The following is a 19,795-nucleotide window of genomic DNA, read 5'->3' on the forward strand; positions in this document are numbered from 1 at the left end:
CAGCATGTTGTTAAACAAAATGAATCACCTGTTTTTCCTTTTTTTAACTACTAATCTATTTTTCCTATTTTTTTGTAGTTTCAGTCTACCTGCTGTGTGTGTTAGAAACAGGTGTGAACCTTAAAAGCTATAGCAGTGTGAAAAGTAGACTGCATTCCAAATTTAGCATGGAGACATTTCTGTAGATCGCTCATGGTTTTCTCAAATAAAATAATCCTTGAAAAAAAAAATGTAAAAATAGCTGACAACAATCCTCTGTAATTTTTTTGCGCCAGTGACATATCTTAAAAAAACATACAAGTATGTCTGTTAGAGCCTTCTGGTTGCAGGAATAGCTAGTATTTGTTGGTTGTCTAAAGACGTGATAGCCTATGCCAACATCTGAATTGCAGTACATGAGTTTTCATTGTTGACTGACAAAGCAGCCATTCATATGGTAAAATCTAATGAATGAAAAATGGGTCTGAAGGAAACGAATGTGTTTTTGAAAGGCACTCTAAATATTAAGTTTAGGAATAGTGGTTACTTGTTCTACTCTGAATTTCGGTCACCCATACTGTCTGGAGATTCAGAGGGTATTTTACAGAATGTGTTCTTTCTTGTTCTGTGGCTTCTACTGGGAAGTCAAAAATAGAGAGAAGTTCAGTTGATAATAACATATGTTCTACTATTCTGTGTTCCTGGACTTCTCCTGAAAAACAGTGCTCCTTTTGTGTGGGTGGGCCTATTAACTCGAACATGACATCCTCCATATTAAAAAGGTTAAGGTATATTTTTACCTAGGGCAAGACTTCTACTGGGTGTATGTGTAGCTCTTTAACCCCTTCGCTGCGGCGCGAATTCCGCCGCAGCGCTGGGGGGGTTTGGGGGCAGCACGGTGGCGCGGTGCTCATGACGGAACCGCGCTGTCATGAGTCACGGGCGAGCTGTGCTCATGACGGCGTGGTTCCGTCACGACTCCGCCCACTCTCTAATTCGCCCGCACAGGCGGGGAATTCGAGCCGCGTGGGAGGAGCGGCCGCTCCATGACGGAACCACGCCGTCATGAGCACACGGCCTCCATTCAGAGGGTTGCTGCTTATTGAAACGACCTTCTGCTGCAGCTTAGTTCCTAGACTTTCTTGTTACATGTGAACCTTGATTATCATAAAATATAATAATTGCCTTGCTCAGCTAATTGGGCGTATCAGTCTGTATCTGAAAATTGTCAAACGACAGACAAGGTACCCAACTTTGACTTTCTCTTACGCTTTGGTGGACCCATTAATATTGTATAACACCCATTAAGGTCACTGTTTTTGTTAGTAATCATACATGCTATTGCTTCCGGGTTCACAACTTGAATTGAAAAGACAGCGCACTGAAACGTTTGCCTTTCCAAAATAAGAAAGCACAGCTTCTCGCAGCACGCCCCCTGCCAGCATTTGAGTGCCTCTGTGGGTTTTCTGTTACTGCATTCAGACCTGCCACAGTAACCAATCAGCGGTCAACGGGCATTAAAAAAAGCATAGGAACTGAGTACAATGGCGGTAGTGCCAACGAATGTGGGAGTAGGGTCAAAGGTGTAGCTAAAAAACACAATATGCTGTAACAATTTTGTTGGTCTTTCACCTTCAGGGAACTGCATATAATCTAAGGCACATCTTAAATGAAAAAGAATGCTGGTTAAACTGATCAGTGGGAACTGCACTCGGATGTAGCATGGTTAGTAAGACTGGGGAGGCGGGGTGAGCTTCAGATTTCCCAACAATTACGATGGCATAATATGTTAATTATTATATGAGCAGTAGTGCATGAGGGAGACTGAGCCAATGACAAGGGAAAGGAGTGCAGATTGTGAGGGGTACTTAAAACATGATATGTTGTAAAAATACCCATGTTTTAAGACCCTCAAAACAGAGGAGTGCGTGTATGTTTGTAGCTGAGTGAGTATTTAAAAATCCCAGGTGAAATCGGACAGACACCTTGCGAAACCAGACTAAGATGCTCCTGTACCCGACTATTTACTAAATAATGCAATCATTGGGGGGTTTGTAACAGCCCCCCTGAATCTACGCCCCTGACTCCACCGTTTTACGTTATGAAACCTCTGTCTGCTAATGCGATCACTGCAGGTGTCCGTGTGTTTAACCAGAGAGCCACAGATTGGAATCCTTGTTGGTGCTGTGGGGAATAGTGGCTTATGTGTTTTAGTGCTACGAAGTCCAATCCTGTTACAGATAGCACTGTTCAGATGCAAGTCATTATTTGAAAGTTGCATTACACACAGTATAAGATAGGCTGTGAGAAAATGTGCAAAAACATTTATGTTTAAGATAAACAAAGGTGCTTCCAAAAATAGGTTTTAGTAATATGCAGGTTGTATCTAGTGGACACATTATTTATAACTGTCCATTAAAAGCACACACTTCAAAGTTAATCTGGGAGCAACCTTTCAGCACCTCTCAAAAATAATTAATATTTGTCATAGCAAACTTCCAGAGACTCCATCAATTAAAGGCAATACTGCCTTCCAAGTAGCATTCATATTTGCAGATTAACCAATTGCACACATTTACATTTCTTTCAGGCAGCAAGCGCCTTGGCAAGCAGGCTTGTTTCTTATTTAGCTGTCTTTTCTTCCTTCCTCGGCTTCACAGCCAAGGAGACGCGCTCCTTTTCACTTCAGCTGGAGCATCTCTGCTTTCAACCCTCCAATGATAGTTGTCTTTTAACAAAAAGTAGGAGATCTGTTTATGTTAAACTAAAAAAGTATGGGCAAATCATGATCCACAAATCCCATCCACCTCTACCTCTGCCACCAATCTATATATCTAAAACAAGCCATACCTATTAGATTTGATAATATTTTTAGCTGTATCAGATAAGTGAATACTTTTGTTGTGAATAATTAGACTTGAAAATGTTTCAATTCTGAAGATCCAAGCAAGATTATGAGTTAAACATTACTAAGGTCTGAGGAAGGGGTAGTGATCTTTAGAGTATAAACAGGGATTGCATCCCTGACATAGGATACCTTAAGGATTTTTACAGATATAGTTCAGACATTGATCAATCATTGTTTTTGCTTGTTAAGGACATGAAAATAGAGCCCTAAAGGGACCCTTTCAAAGTTGTTTTTTTAGATCGAGCCTTGGCATTGCATGCGCTGCTCTGCAAGGCGTGTTGTATTCGGGTATGGACTTGGAACTCCACCCACTCCCCGTTCATATTTTTAATTGCCTTGTGCCATTGTCCTTTTGAATCTGTGGTTTTCATTGGTCAATAGGCTTAGTAGTCCCTCCTTAGTGCCACCTTTTCTTATTTTGTAACCTCCCATGAGAACATCACCTGTTACATGTGTTGTTACTCGGTAGGCTTGAATTACAGCCTCCCAGCACTATTTTCTCGAACAGTTTTGTGACATGCTCTCCCTCTATGCTTATTTTTTAATTTGTATTGTGCTGCACACCTCTGAAAGCATAATGGAGGCCGTGCTTTGAATTCTTATTTGTTGTCCCAACACGGTTGCATGACTGAATTACTTTTTTGTTTAATTACTCACATGGCGGCACCTGCATTTCAGATGTAAACATCTTAAGCTGAAGAGTGATTGTCTCAAAAGTAAAGCAATAATAAATCTTTTTTTTCTAGTGCTTTACTTTTGAAGCTAAGATGCGTAAAGCTAAAGTGCGGGTGCCGCAAAGGTCTTGCATTTGCTAGAGTTTAAGCTATTGACATTTTAAATGAGACTGCCTTTTATTTATATAGTTATAGAACCTGCAATCGGTGTTTATGCACCGCTTGCAGGATTTTTAAACATATAAATAAAAGGCATTATCATTTACAATGCCAATAGCTTATACTCTCGCGAATGCGAGACCTATTGCATTGCAGATGCTTGTTTGACATACTGGCGTGAAATCCCACTGATTTTCATAACTCCTTTTGAAGTTGAGGTATTTAAGCACAGAGGATTGTCATCAGCCCCGAATGGCCATGGAAGTGTTTGTTTCAGAGCTTCTTCAAGCATCAAGGCAACATAGAAAAGGTCCAAATGCAGCCCAAATGTGCTAATGCAGGTACATGGATAGTTGCACCATTACAGTGTGATGCCCTTGAATTTTGCAGCCTGACTGCTGCAATTGTACAATTGAAATACCTAAACTACTGCGAGGATGTATGACCATCCAGAAAGCCATGAAAAGACTATCAACATAGGCCACATTTGCCTTTAAAGGAAGAATAGATCTGTGTTCTTAGTGCACAGTAAAGTTCCTTCTCAAAAATCTTCCAAATATCGCTTTTCATCATCCCAGTTAGCAAAGATTTTTTTGAAGTGTTAAAGAATACTTACACTACTAGACCGCAGCCTTTTCCACCATGAGAACTTAATTTTGTTCCCTCTAAATTGATGGCTTTTGCTTATGAGTCTATACACAAGGCGTAATTTTGAAAGGTAGGAAAACGTGATCTTAAATATTAAATAAGTCACCCATAAGAGCACTTTGCTCCTACAAGGTAGGATGCATAATCTTTAAGAGTGGACTACGTGAGACATTAGAAATTACATGATGCCCCGGACTCAAAACAATATTGTCACTGATCAGGCTGTAGCTGATACATAGGAAAAGTCAAAGTATAGAGTATGCACTTTAATCTATAACTTTTAATATGTATCAGCTACAGACTCCATTCAAAGACTTATTTTTATATTTTACTAAAAATATAATCTGGTGGTCAATCTGGATTGTTATTTTTTTAAAATGTATTAACTCGCCTGTGGTCACCCTTTGACATTGGGAGTTCAGTGGTTTACTGCTGACATAGACACTTTTGCCTCTGGGTTACCAATTCATATGTAATACAGCCTGCTCTCTATCCGTCCACATTTGCGGATCTGTTTATGAGCTTGTGTGAAGTGAGTTACTGGTCTCAAGCCATAGGCTAGACAGTGGCTCTATACTCCACAGAAAATCAGCACAATTATTTTCACTTTCATACACGCAGGAGAGCTGGATTGGGGTGCCTCCTTTTCAAGTACCTCTCTAAGGAGAGCTGGTTTGGGGTGCCTCCTTTTCAAGTACCTCTCTAAGCAGTTCTGCTGGCACAGCCTTTGTGAAGGATGATGTTCCTCACAGCAGGGTAGTCTCCAGCCTGGAGTACCCACAACAGTGACATAAAGAAGTGTAAACCATCTACTCCTGGCTATTGACAGATGCAAGACCGTGATCGGGCAAGAGACAGAAGATTCCACTACCTGGGAAAACAACATCTCCCCACCTTATGTACAGGAACAGGCCATGGGCTTCCAATGTGGATCCCACAGGTTTCCCTCACTCGTCTTCGCTTATATGTACAATACATTTACTACGTTAGCCACATACACTTGGATGGGATTAGGTGACCAAACAGAGTAGAAATCTTACTGCACGATGGCGATACACTCTCAGCCAATGTTTAATAACTCCTATTTTGTGAGCGAGGTGGCTCAACATGCTAGGGCTCTTAATGCTTTAATGATGTGCACACTTCAGAATCACTTGTTTAAGCTGGATGCCCCGGATATGGAGCACCCTTTTAATGTTGTTTCTTTCTACACCTTACATCCTCCAATTAATTGCTTGCTATCTCAGAAATACTTCCCCCATTATACTCCTAAAACCTTGAATATAAAATTGAACTTGACATACTTCCGATTTATTCCTCTCCTTTCTTTCCTCAGTCACCCTCTTCTTAGCTTCCATCCTCTGCGTGCATTCTATTTCTCAGTACAGCCTCCTCTCAGTCTCATGACTGCCTAAATCCATCTCATTGTGATTCTAAAATTGACTGATACATTATTTCATAGATCACAACCTCTCCTCTTTAAAACCCTATCTCTGTAAACTAAAATGACCTATTATACACCAGCCTCTTTCCCCCCAACAACCTTTCACTGGAAACCCCATAGCCCGCACTAATGATCACACCTAACTTCTACTAATATAATATATCTCAACGTAACTGGAGTAAATGAATGCAGTTTTTTTTTCTTAAGAGCACTCGACTAATCGCAATAACCACTAAATTAACCACTAACCTGGAGTACTGAAGTAGCGTGCTACTCGTCATAAAGCGCTTTAGAGCCTCGTCATGGATAGTAAGCGCTATATAAATGCAATTACATTTGTTTCCTTTGGTGATGTGTGGTCCTCCGGTGCATACGTGGGCACAGGAAATCAGGAAGGCTGTACACAAAGAGAACAGGGCCTTTCAGGATGGGAGGGAGGGTGTGTCAGGAATAATCAGGAAAGGGTGGGTTCCTTGCCCCCTCCTCTCTCCACAGAGCCTGCTGTAGAGTTATTTTGAAGAGGGCGCGTTGATAATCTGTAACCTCTTGACAGAGTTTTTTTTTTATTTGTTTTATTTATTTACAGAAGTTAACAGCAAGCTGCTGGGAACCCACCACACCAACTACGGGGCCCTCGAACACGGGATCGCTGAGACCTCCATGGTAAGTGCAGCATTATCATGCCTGTGGAAACTTTCTGAAAACCTGCCGCCTCTGTGTATGTATTTTGTGCAGCGCCCACCTGCCCCCTTACGGCTACTTCAGGGCACCCTGGGACTTGCTAACTACTCAGAAATGTTAAGAACAGGGTGATTCAAAATCTGCAGAGAGGCACAAGGAGAGAATGAGCACCATGCATTGAGGGTGCTCGCTGGCCTACGGATTGAAGGGTTGCATTAGGGTGTTATCGCGAGTATCTGGAGTGGAGTCACGTCAGTTTATATAAAGTGACCGTAGAAAAGGACAATGACGCGCAGTCACTAGATCTATTCCTTCACCTATTGGTCCTCCTTCTCGAGGACATGCTTAAATGCCTCTTTACCATGGATGAGTCGTGACTTTGTGAATCGTGCCTTGTGTTTTTTAATTCACTGCACATCACTTGCATATGGTGCTGGAACTGTTCTATACACACATTTTTTAATCTTGGTTGAACCATTAACGTCCATGATGTTTCCCCTAAACCATTGTGGCTGCTGCTGAATACTGTCTCTCGTGTGTGTGTGTGTGTGTGTGCGTGCGTGTGTCAAATTCCTACCTGAGTATGTGTGAAATTGTCCTCACTGCTGCCTTTTCTTCTCCTCTTCTGTCTAGGATGGCATTTTACTGTGCTGCTGGCCATGTGTACGTGCAGTGTGTAAGGGAAGTTATCAGCACATCTGCTCTTTTCGTCTCACTTGTATGTGAGAGAAGCTTGCCTTACTGTTGCCTATGCTGTCTCTGTTGGGCATATGTTGGCATCTATAAATGCTAGTGCATGTAGTGCATGGGTTGTGTGTATGACAGTAGGTTGTACTGTTTCTACCTCTGCTCTTCCTGGTCTGTGTGAGGAAATATGTGCCTGCTGCCGGCTGAGTTGTATGTTTTCTCTGTGCGAGGGAAGCTTGAACTACTGCTGCATGCTGTATACCACTGTGTGTAAAGGAAGCCTTCAATGATTATGCTGCCACTTGTGCGTGATGCAAGCCTGTTCTGGAGATTTATGTAGCTATTGTGAGTTTAAGCATTTGGCACTACATTTGAGTGTAACTTGTTCTTCAAACAAGTAGAAGGAATGTAAGCCTGTAAAATAGCTCAGTGGACTAATGCATCCATTGTTGAGGTCTGTAAGATACCTGAAGGTCGCAGCTCTGAATTCCAGTAGGTCCATTCAGCATTTCATCTGTCCGAGGTCGATAACATGAGTACTATTACATTGGGTACTAGGTAACATGTTTTCAGCGCCTAGATACCAGGTAAATAGAAGTGTGCTATATGAGTAGTAATAATTTATGATTAGAAGTTTTTAAAACATAATGACCTTGTAAACCGTGCCCAGGGCTTTCTCCGTAAATCATGCTCAATTCTTGCGCCTTGTGCTTTCGGTTACAACGTGCCAGCATGTCTCTTCACTCAGCGGCGATGTACATCATCATCTGGCAGGTTCGGTGCTTAGGGTGTTATCTGATGGCACACAGCTGTCAGTGGAATTTTCTATTTCCTTGTTCTCGCGAGCAACACTTCCCGGTGCAAACTGAATGATACATGCGCAGTGTGTTTATCAGCCCGTTTTAGTTCTGGAGCAGGGTGTGAGTAGGTCATTGGCACTGACCGAGTAGGATGTAGGAAGGAACTGCACTAGCAAATAGGTATGTGCGCGTGCCTGTCTCTGGGTTGGATTGGGATTAAAAATCGGCCTGGGCACGCTAAAAAAAAGTGGCCCACATTTGTATATTATTGCCTTTCCGCAAAACACTGCTTCGGCGAAAATGTATAACAAAAGTTGGGGGGCGGGGGTTTAAAAAAATACACAGATTAGTTTACACTTTATGAAACATACCTGAAAACAAGTGGAGCCACTTCTGCTCAGGCCCCCAGCCCCGCTCAGTATGCACACATCAATGGGCCGGCCCAGCAAGAGAAAGGGAGTGACACCTTTGCCGTTGATAAAATGGAGGTAATGGACGTCCATTAGCCCCCAGAAAGACCACTCAATCACCCACTGGGCAGCTGGCGGCATCGAGCAATGCAGAAACCGCCCAAAACAGCCGCCAAAATCAGTCGCCCAGGCTGCTCAAAAAAGCAGCCCACATCCGGGACTGGCCACCGGCCCCTCGGGCACTGCCCGCGTTACCAATCCGACGCAGTAACGATAATCGTAGGTGCGGAGGAGGGTGGCTTCAGGTAAATCAGAAGCGTCTGCAGTGCGAAACTGCTGCAGGCCCAGATTTAGGTGTGGGTGAGTCTCAGTGCTGGAATATCGGGTGCACTTGTTTGCCATGGGTGCGTGCCATTGGTAACGCGGCCAATAGGATTTCAGTAATTAAATAGCACATACTGCTGCTGCTGATTGTGATCAAGGTGTAACATGCGGAGCTGCGCGTGGAACAGCACGAAGATGTGCATACCCCTCTGGAATTTATAGGAATATATGGTAAATCATTTACACCGTTGTACTCTTGAGCTGTGTGTGCAGACCTCCCCTCATTCGAGGGATGCCGAAAATACATGACTCACTCGTGCACTGTGAAGGAACTCTGGACAGGTCTTCCCTTGGAGGAGCTCGACTGTCCACGATTGATATGCACTGACTGTGTTTTTATCACCAGGAGCGTTTTTCATTACTCAGAAATGGTTTTCCCCTCAACGGGGTCGGGGCCTATCTTTCGTGGACCAGTGATGGGAACCGAACTGTTTCAGTGACGTGTCGCCCACACTGGGCAGTGCCCTTCTGCTTACCAAATGTTCTCCTCCCCCACGTCACCCGCACCACAGGAACCACGGTGTACTAGACCACCCAGAAATTCGCTTCGATAAACGCCTTGGAAAGGTTGGCGTTTGGGTGGTGAAAGTAGCAGTCATTTTGATGACACTGTGGGTGAAATGAGGGTTGGAACCTCTAGAAGTCGATTTGCTGTTGAACAACCCAAAGACAAAATGTGATTTCATGTTTATGATGTAAAAAAATAATATATGCATGATAACGTTCTAGAACTGAAACTGATGAGATCTGGAAGAGAGTACCAGGGAAATCTTGGTTTTAACGTGTGAGATCCCCGTAATGTAGTAAGAAAATACTTTCTGTGTACCAAACTAATATTGACCAGTCTGCCAGCCTGTTGTACCTTTGAACCCCGCTCTGTGCCTCCCATGGCCTTTAATTGACCTAAATATGGAATGACCAGCTGTATTGAGATTTCAAACACATCTACCCAGAGCATTCCAGTTGAGCTGATGCACTGTTGGGAAGAGGCATTTGTGGAGGAAGATGGTATACTGATTCGTCTATTGTGAAAATAAATTAAGATGCACCGCAGAATCAGCACAACTGTGGTGTGCTGGCTGACCAGAACAGGGATGCTCAGATGGAGAGGTTGGGTGAATGTGCCCGGGAATTTCTTGAATCCTCTGGTAGCGCAGAGCTCTCACTAGTAGAGGGACCTCACGTCTCCACCTTAAATACGATCTGTTTTATCCAGTGCTGGAATTGGAAAAAATTATACTAGGAAACCATAAAATGGGGGTCAAAGTGTGATAGAGGAAAGGGGGTAGAGTCTGAAAGTCAATTTATACCTGTATTTTGTAAAAAACACATCTGCTGCATAAAAGTTGGAAACAGGACACACTTGACAGTAAATCTGTTATAGCTCATTGGTCACATGGTCACAAAGAGGAACTTGTTTATTTTGTTTTTAATATAAGCCCAACGAAAGGCCTGATTTAAAGGGCTATCAGCCCTTCTTTTCTTCAAATATCACCCTGGCAAGGAGCAATGTGGAGACTCTTACCTAGAAGCCAATGCAATGTAAGGAAACCTGTAATGAATGTGCCATTTATGTGGATAAATAGCCTGATAATGACCGTCGCCCATCACCATCTCAGTCTAATTTAGCATATTTTAGCATAATATAGTGATGTGTAGGCTTGCCTAATAAGAATAAGCTACGAAGTAGGGCTTGATTATGTCTCTTTCCGATTCTGACTTTATCTTGCTTAACGGCAGTGCTTGCTATTGGCCTGATCTTATGTCCTCTTGCATACTAATTTTGCTCTTTTGCGTGAATAGAGGCTTATGCTTGAGTGACTCCATTTTCTGAGCTGTCGCCATTTTCTGAGATTCACTAGGTGAGAAGGGCATGTTTTCCTTTTCACTTATTTTTCGCACTTTACTGACCAGAAAGAACTGGATCTTGTAATTGTGGTTTTGTGTTTTGGTTCGCATCCATAATGTTCTTTCAGATGAAGTGTTTTTTATTATACTGGATTCTTACTGTTCTTAGTACATTTGCTTCAACAGAAGTTTGCTCGGTCACTTTTTGGGTTCTGTTGTGGTGTACTTGAAAAAGTGCTCAGACTTGTTCTTTCCGTGGCCTGTAGTTGTAGTGCAGGTTCTGTACGGCCTAAGGCTATGTCCCATAGGCTTTGATGGCAGGGCATAGCTTTTGTGCCCGTCCTGCTTTCAGCTTGCCTCTTCGAACCACCAGTAGCTGTGTCTAGTGACCACTGGTGCTGTGGCACTGCTTTCATACACATCCCGCAGGCAGTTCCTTCCCTCTCTTCTCAGACGATGCGGCACTGGCTTCAACTGGCAGCGGGTATATAATAAAATAATGCAGTATTTGTGTTTCTATACCTCCAACCTAGCCAGCGGCGTCATGTGCAAATAGCGAGTTGTTTGTTATATTCAGGCAGTGTTGTTTGAAGAGCTGAGTCTCTGAATCTTCTCTGGCCTGGAGGGAGGCTGGGAGGCTGTATTCATTCACAAGAGGCAGTGTTGACACTGTGAGGAAATTGATATTAAAAGCGCTTTTTAGATCTTGCCTAGGCAGCGCTTGCACTGTGTCTTCGAGACCTGCTTTATCAGGATATGGGCATAAAGCTCCGCCTACTTTCCGCCCATCTTTTTAATTGGCTCCTGTCCCTGTCCTTTGTAAATGGTGGCTTTTCATTGGTCATTAGGCTTAGTAGTCCCTCCTTAGTACCGCTTTGTCTCTTCTTGGAACCTCCCATGAGGACATTCCCTGTTACATGTGTTGTTACGCCCTAAGTTTGTATTACAGCCTCAAAGCACTATTTTCTTAAAGGCCTTCAGACGGGACACTCACTTGGTCCTAAATTAGGTTGGCAGTGGTTACTTTTACTCTCTAGCACAACTCACATTTATATTAGACCTTCTTTAAATTTCCCTTCATCAACTCCACATAGAGTACAACCTAATCCAGAATTAATATAATAATTCTTTTGTCACATTTAAAAGCTACTAATTGTATATATGGACATAGCTATTTGAATATACTTGTGGTACTGTCTTGTATGCAATGCATTATGGGTAGGTTGGATTTACCATATCTTCTGCAGGGTGCAGTACCATATGTGACCAAAGTTTATGATGCTCACTAGGGACCTCTAGGAGCTGCTTGCGGTACTGCACCTAGACAAGCCGTGCTGGTGGCTTGCTCACTAGGGACCTCCAGGAGCAGCTTTCAGTACTGCACCTTGACAAGCAGTGCTGGTGCCTTGCTCACAAGGGAACTCTAGGAGCAGTGTGCGGTAATGTACCTAGACATGCAGTGCTGGTGCCTGACTCACTACTCAAGCATTTGCAATGCACAAGGTCCCGCATTACTGAAACTATGAGCTATTGGTGTAGCATTATTATTTGCAATGCCAATACCTCAAACTATCTGTAATGCGAGACCTATTGCACTGCAAATGCTAGTTTTAGGTTGAGCCTGGGTAGAGAATGCGCTGCTCTGCAAGGCATGCTGTACCGATGTAGGGATTTGAAGCTCCACCCATATTTTTCATTGGCTTGTGTCATTGTCCACAGTAAACTGTGGATGTTCATTGGAGAATAGGCTTAGTAGTCCCTTCTTAGTACCGGCTTGTGACATGTTGTTGTGCAGTGTTGCTCGGTAGGCTTTAATTACAGCCCGAGCACTATTTTCTCAAATAGCTCTCCGCTAACGTTTAAAAAAAAAACAACATTTTTGTAGCTCCGAATAGGTTTGGCATTTGTGAGAGTTTAAGCTATTGGCATTGTAAATGACAATGCCTTTTATTTGTTTTAAAAACACATAAATAAAAGGCATTATCATTTACAATGCCAATAGCTCAAACCTTCGTAAATGCGAGACCTATTACATTGCAAATGCTTGTTGTTCTTTCATTTTAAATATTTAGGAATATGCTCTATGGAATGAAGTCTGCCCATGAATTAAAGCACGTTTTGTCTATTTACAAAGTGCTTTACACTATTGCAATACTAGATGGTACACTCTTTCAATGCAGACAATTAGTACAAACTTTATTATATTCTTACTCAAGTACAGACGCATATATTGCAGCTCCTTAATGTGGAAAGATTTTAGAAGGTTTAATGTAAGCATTGTAGACCTCCATCAATATTATTAAATCCTTGCTTTTACAGAATCCGGACTTAGGTCAGGATTAAAATTCGAAGTGCTGGGGGGCGTGGCCAAGATGGCGGGGTGAGCGGACGCTTCCTCCCGTAGCTCCTCCGGCCCGGCCAAGCTTGAGCCCTTTTCTTACGCTTTTCTCCCCCTGCTGAGGCTCAGCGCGGGAGAGGAGAGTGGCGGAGCATCAGGGGTGCATATTGGTGCTGTTTTGGTTCGGATCGCCTCGGGGGAACCCCCCCAAAAGTTCAATCGAGTTCAAGGGACGACGGCGAGCCCGAGGGGCGGAGCGCATTGGAGTGCTGTCCGGACGCCTCGGCTGGGCCTGGTGCTGAAAGTTGCGATTTGGAGGGGATCTGGCCCGCCGCTCGACGGAGATTGAAGGAGCCTTGCGGGAGAGGACCCGACGGTGCGGAGGGCTTGAGTCGGGCGCCCCGGCACTCAGATTTGTGACGGCGACACCTCGTACTGCGGGGGCCCCTAACCCCTAGCCGAGGTACAGCGGACTCCCTGCCGGGGTTGGACCATCTGGGCCCTGTGCGTGACGGACTGGGGCCGGTGGTGGAACTTATTTGACTGTGGGGTGCTTCAGGGGCCCCGGTGGTGTCGTCGGGCCTGGTCATTTTGGCCTGCTCCGCCCTGCCGCCATTTTGTCCCCGAAGGAGCAGTGGTGGCAACCTTCGCCGGAGTCCTGGCAGCTGGACGCAAGTGCCCCCGCTGCTGCTGGGCTGACTCTCGGAGGGATGTGCTGATGAGACCCCCCCACTGCGGCCCCCTTGGTTGTCTCGCACGGGCTCCCGCGGCTGACGGTGACCGGACTGGGCCGCCATTTTGCCACCTGTGACGCAGCGACTTCGCTCGTGGGGGATACCCACGTCGAGTGCTTGCCGGCGGCTGAGCACCCCTGGGGCGCCTGGATCTGTGCTCGACTGCGGAGCTAGCGATGTCTGGAAGAGGCGGCCCGAAGAAAGGGGACCGTACCCTGCCGGACATGCTTGGCAGGGCCCAGCAATTGCGGGACAGGACGCAGCCCTCGCCGGGGTCCTCCCGGGCTCTGGCGGATGTGACTGGGGGGGAGCCACCCGTCACGAGGGCCTTTATGGAGGAACTGTTTAGCTCCCTCAGGGAGGACTTCCAGACACTGAAGCGGGAGGTGGCCAGCGAGGTCCGAGAAGTGCGCAGGGAGGTGGAGGGCCTTGGCGAACGTGTTGAAGCGGTGGAGACGGAGGGCCAACATCGAGCAGAGGAGATAGTCCACCTACAGCAGGACGTTCTCCGCCTCCGGGAGCAGTGTGTGGAGCTCCAGGCCCACTCTGAGGACCTTGAGAACAGATCTCGGAGGAACAACATCCGAGTGCGTGGTGTGCCGATTGCGGATGAGGGGTCCGATCTGAGGGGCTACCTGCAGGCCCTGTTCCGAGAGATCCTGGGGGAAGCTGCGGACTTTCCCATCAGCATTGATAGGGCGCATAGGGTCGGCCGGCAGCGCCAGTCATCGGCACCTCCACCGGACATTCTGGCCTTCCTGCCCGACTTTCCATTGAAGGAACGCATCATGGCTGAGGCCCGCAGGAAACAGCCCCTGACGTTCCGGGATCGGCCGGTGGCGCTTTACCAGGACCTCTCCGCCATCACGCTGCAGAAACGCAGGTCCTTTAGGATTGCCACTGACTTTTTGCGCGAACACGAGACGCCGTACTCTTGGGGTCACCCCTTCCGCCTGATTTTTCGGTGGAATGGGGTGTTACACCAGCTACGCTCCTTGCAAGACATTTGTGGTGTCCTGGGGCTCACGGCGGCGGAGGAAGAAGGAGTTACGCCGTCGTGGAGGTCCTCGGAGAGACGGAACCGGCGGAGGTCAACGAGGCGGCGCTCAGCGGCCAGCGTGGGGCGTCCGGACTCCCCTACCATCAGGGCGGACATGGCCGACGCTCTGAGGGCGGCGGCCGGGGACTCGACCGGCTCCTCTGGCGTGGCCTTGACGGCCTAACACACACTCCGGGGGGAGATGTCTTTAGCTTCTTTACATGCTTGGTACGGGGCGGGGGGGTTGGGGGGGAGCGGATGGAGGTGAGTGGCTGGACGTCCACTTCGTTCCTTTCTACGGACTTGCCCGTCTTGGGGCTTGACTGAGACAATGGGGTGTTTGAGTTTGTGGGTGGCTAGTTGCCAGGGTTGTGTTTGGGGTGGGGGAGGGGGTTGTTTTGGGGTTGGGAAGGTCCCGTCCGATGTTGTCTATGCCCGCTTTTTTTTGGCTTGTCCTGCGCGGCGGCCCCGCGCGCCCCACCCGCTGATTCCCGGCCCATTGCATGGCGCTCCCGATCCCCGCGAGGAATGCCGGGCCTAAAGGTAGTGACCCTTAATGTTCAGGGTCTGAATAACCCGGTGAAGCGCAGAGCGATCCTATCGTTGCTGGAAGGGACGCAGGCGGACATTTGCCTTTTGCAGGAGACACACTTATTGCCCCGAGATTGCCATAGGATGCGTTCTGCCAAGTTCCCCACCCAGTTCTTTTCCTCGGCAGCGAACAAGACGGCGGGGGTAGCCATTCTCCTAGCGAGCTCCTTTCGGGGGGAGGTTTTGCATAAGTGTGCTGAACAGAAGGGGAGGCTCCTTGCGTATCGCATGCGCCTGGGAGGCATAGCATTTACGGTCGGCTCCGTTTATAGCCCAAATGATCACCAAGAGCGCTTCCTAGACTCCGCGCTGGTGGATGTCACTGCTTCCCCCGACCGCCACATTATCTTGGGGGGGGACCTTAACATTGTCTTCGATTCTGTGATGGACAGATCGGCGCAGCGCTTCCCGCAGACGGGGGAACTGTCCCAGGCTGGGAGGGCCCGGATTGCGGAAATGGACTTGCACGACCTCTGGCGCTCCATGCACCCCACGGATAGGGACTACTCTTATTTCTCGCACGCACACCGAACCTACTCACGGCTGGACTACCTCCTGGTGAGTGGACCGATGCGTGCCGCTGCCACGACGGCGGACATCGGGGTCCTGACCCTGTCTGACCACTCCCCAGTCACCGGCGTTTTCCAGTGGCCGGCGGCCTCCCCCTCTCGGGGGGTGTGGCGCCTCCGGGATACCCTTCTACACAAGAAGTTGGTGGTGCAACGCATCGGGGAGGTCATACGGGACTATCTCACCCACAATAGCAACACTGACACCTCGCAGGCGACACAGTGGGCGGCATTGAAGGCAGTCCTCCGGGGGGAATTTATCTCTATCTCTGCAGCTGGAAATAAGGAGCGGCAACTGAAGAGGGATGAGCTGACAGCTCAGGTCCGGGAGCTTGAGCAGGTCCACCGCCGCACGGGGGCGCCGAGGGTGTGGAGGCAGTTGAAGGCAGCGAGGAAGCTCCTGTCGGCTCTGGATCTTGACAGGGCGGAGTATGCCGCCCTACGCTTGAAACATGCCTACTACACTGGGGGGGACAGATGTGGCAAGCTCCTAGCACACCTGCTCCGGGTCGCGCAACAGCGTAGCGTTGTGAAAGAATTGGTGGGCGCGGACGGGGGGGTTGTCTCCGGGGACGCTGAGGTAGCGGAATCTTTCCGCGGCTTCTACGAGGCGCTGTATGCTGAGGAGCCCTCCTCGCCACGGGATGCCGACGGCTATTTGGAGTCGGTGACCCTCCCGGTACTGGATCCGGCTCAGGTGGACCACCTGGAGCGGGACATCCATGTTGAGGAAGTGATTTCAGCTATCGCGCGGCTGAAACATGGCAAGGCCCCGGGCCCGGACGGGTACACGTCGCTATTCTACAAGACTTTTTGCACGGTTGTGGCCCCTGTCCTTACTCGGCTATTTAACTCTTTCTCCGAACCGGGAGCCATCCCTCCGGATCTCCTGAGGGCGACGGTCGCGGTAATCCCGAAACCTGGGAAGGACCGGGCCCTCTGCGGCTCGTACCGACCCATCTCGCTTTTAAATGTCGACCTCAAGTTGTACACGGGGATTCTCGCGTCCAGGCTGAGTCCACACCTCCCCGGTCTGGTGGAGGCGGACCAGGCTGGTTTTGTGCCCGGCAGACAGACGGTTGACAACACCAAGCGGGTGACGCATGTTCTGGAGAAGGCCTCAAGGATCTCGGGGGAGCGGATGTTGCTGTCCGTTGATGCGGAGAAGGCCTTTGACAGAGTCCACTGGCCGTATCTTGAGCTGGTCCTCAAGAAATTGGGAATCGGCGATAAGTTCCGCACCATGGTATTTAACTGCTATAAGCATCCTTCAGCGTCGGTGCGGGTCAACGGGTGTAGCTCCGGTGGCTTTGCCATCGAGCGCGGCACGCGGCAGGGCTGCCCTCTTTCACCGCTCTTGTTTGCCCTCTACATGGAGCCGTTTTCTCAGAGGATTCGTAATAATCCGGATGCTGTCGGGGTGCGGATGGGCCAGTACGTCCACACCGTCAGTCTCTACGCGGATGATGTCCTGTTGACCTTGGACGACCCTAGGAGGTCGCTGCCTGCTTGCCTCCGGGAACTGGACGCCTTTGCGGGGGTGGCCGGCTTCAAAATGAATATGAGCAAGTCGATGGCGTTAGACGTGTCCCTGGCTGCGGATACCAGGAGGGATCTTCAGCGGCTCTTCCCCATGCAGTGGTCCTCGTCCACGGTGCCGTACCTGGGGATCCTACTGGCGCCTACATTGCTGGAGATGGTTACGGCCAATTATGCCTCCCTCAGCAGGAAGATCAAGGATGAGCTTGGCCGCTGGAACAAAGACCTGCTGTCCTGGCTGGGGCGAATCGCGGCGGTCAAGATGACGGTGTTGTACCAGATACTATATCTTTTCCGGGCCCTCCCGCTCCAACCCCCGGTGGGCTGGATACGACAAATGCAGGCTGACATCTCCCGCTTTGTCTGGCAGGGCCGCAGGCCACGCATGAAGAGGGTCCTCTCCACGCTTGCTCCGGAGGCGGGGGGTCTCGGCATTCCAGACCTCCGTAAGTACTTTCAGGCGGCACAGCTACGCTATCTGGTGGAGTGGAGCAGGTGGGAGTCCGACAAACATTGGCTCTTCCAAGACCAGGCAGTGGCGGGCCGCACCTTACAAGAGGTTCCATTCCTGCGCCGCGCGCATCGCCCCCCTAATCTTTACGCTTCCTTTGTTACGCGGGTCCCCCTGCGTGTGTGGGACGCGGTCTGTGAGGCCCGGGGCCTTACCACCTTCCCTTCGCCGCTCACGCCCATTGTGGGCAACCCGGACTTCTCCCCAGGGATGGAGCCGGGGGTTTTCTCCCACTGGGTGCAGGCGGGCTGCAGGGCACTCTTTCAGATCTTTGGCCCGGAAGGAGTGGTTCCTTTTCAGCAACTCCGCCAGGAGTTCGGCCTGACGGAGCTGGACAGATTGCGCTACATGCAGGTTCGGCATTGGGCCCTCCAGCCCCAGGTGCGTGCCACCGCCGCCCGTCCCATTACACCGTATGAGAGGTGGTTGGCTACTCGGACTTCCGACGCTAAGCTAATTACCGATCTGTACAAATACCTACAACCCCCGCCGTTTCACTATTACAACCCGGGGAGGGAGCGCTGGCACAGGGAATTGGGCAGGACACTCAGCCACAAGGAATGGGACAAAATAGCGTATCGGGCGCGGCACTCTGCATATCACACGGGCCTTACGGAGACCTTTACTAAGGTGTCCACATACTGGTACTACACCCCGGAGATACTGTATGAAATGCATAAACACACTGACAGGGGGTGCTGGCGGAGCTGCGGGCAGGAAGGTACCCTTTCACACATTCTTTGGGATTGCCCAGTGCTGACCGCCTACTGGAAGGAAGTTCTGGACGAGGTGGATAAGTACTTTGGGATAGAGCTGCCGCGACTCCCGGCGTATGTCCTGTTGGGCCTCCCCAATGACCTAATGTACCCACTGAAGTCCCGTAGGGGTAGGCAGATTGCAATTGCGCTGGGGTCTGCGGTTCAGAACATTCTAATCCACTGGCGCACAGCCACCGTCCCCTCCATCACCGGTTGGTTGCATAGGCTTTGGCATGTGCTGGGGATGGAGAAGCTGTCGCTTACGGTTGCGGGGGAGATAGACCAATTTGAAGAGCTGTGGCAACCCTTTCTAGCGCTGCTGTCCACTGAATTCCGGGAGCTCACCTGCCCGAGGTATCTTAGGCTTCTCAGGCTGACGCCGCCGGTGACCCCGGCGGACTAGTTTACATGTGAGGCGGGGACCTCCCAGGGAGGGGGGGGGGTGCGGGGCTTCCTGGTGAGGATTACTCTGGTGCGGGACCATAGGACGGGGGGGGGGGGTGTGGGGGGGGGGGTTTCGTTATTGGGAGGATGGGGGATGGGGGGGGGATTGTGTTCTGTTGAGTTGCTGATGGCTTTCATTGCTTAGATTTGGGGTGTTGGATACGCGGGCGGGGATTCCATAGCTTGCATTTCTAGCCTTCATTTACTGTGTTTTTCCCCCTGACTTACTGCGCTACCTATTGCCAACCCTCTGGAGTTGCACCCTTTTTCTTTGACTGTATTCCATGTATCCTGACCTCCTATCCCCCTCCCCCATGGTTTGTTTTTGTCTCAATAAAAACGTTTTAAACATAAAATTCGAAGTGCTGTGTCTTTGTTCTGAATGCCATGCTACTTCAGAGATACAACTGATGCCCTATGGCAGATCGTGATTTGCAAGAATATAAAGTAATGACTGCTAAGTATTTGAATGCAGTCAAACGCAGAACGCATTTTAAGAGTGTAGCATAATAAATAAAAAAAAGAACTTGCTAAAGAAAAAAAACACCTAAATATGGGATCCAGATCTAGGCACGACATTCAGGAATTGACCTCGAGAATCGGATCGAGTGCATTGGTTGTGGCCACTAGATTGGATTGCTTTGTGCCAG

General features: G+C 48.6%; 1 protein-coding gene across 6 annotated transcripts in view; it reads left to right on the forward strand.

The window, feature by feature from the left end:
- Positions 1-19,795, forward strand: part of ATP13A2 (ATPase cation transporting 13A2) — a 650,312-nt gene that overhangs the window by 271,499 nt on the left and 359,018 nt on the right. For all 6 annotated transcript variants that reach the window (XM_085608574.1, XM_085608571.1, XM_085608572.1 and 3 more), the window contains one exon: positions 6,399-6,475. In XM_085608574.1, coding sequence (XP_085464700.1) covers positions 6,399-6,475 — 77 coding nt within the window. The remainder of the gene's footprint in view (positions 1-6,398; positions 6,476-19,795) is intronic.

The sequence above is a fragment of the Triturus cristatus genome, chromosome 1_2 (genome assembly GCF_964204655.1).
Source record: "Triturus cristatus chromosome 1_2, aTriCri1.1, whole genome shotgun sequence".
Classification (NCBI taxonomy): domain Eukaryota; kingdom Metazoa; phylum Chordata; class Amphibia; order Caudata; family Salamandridae; genus Triturus; species Triturus cristatus.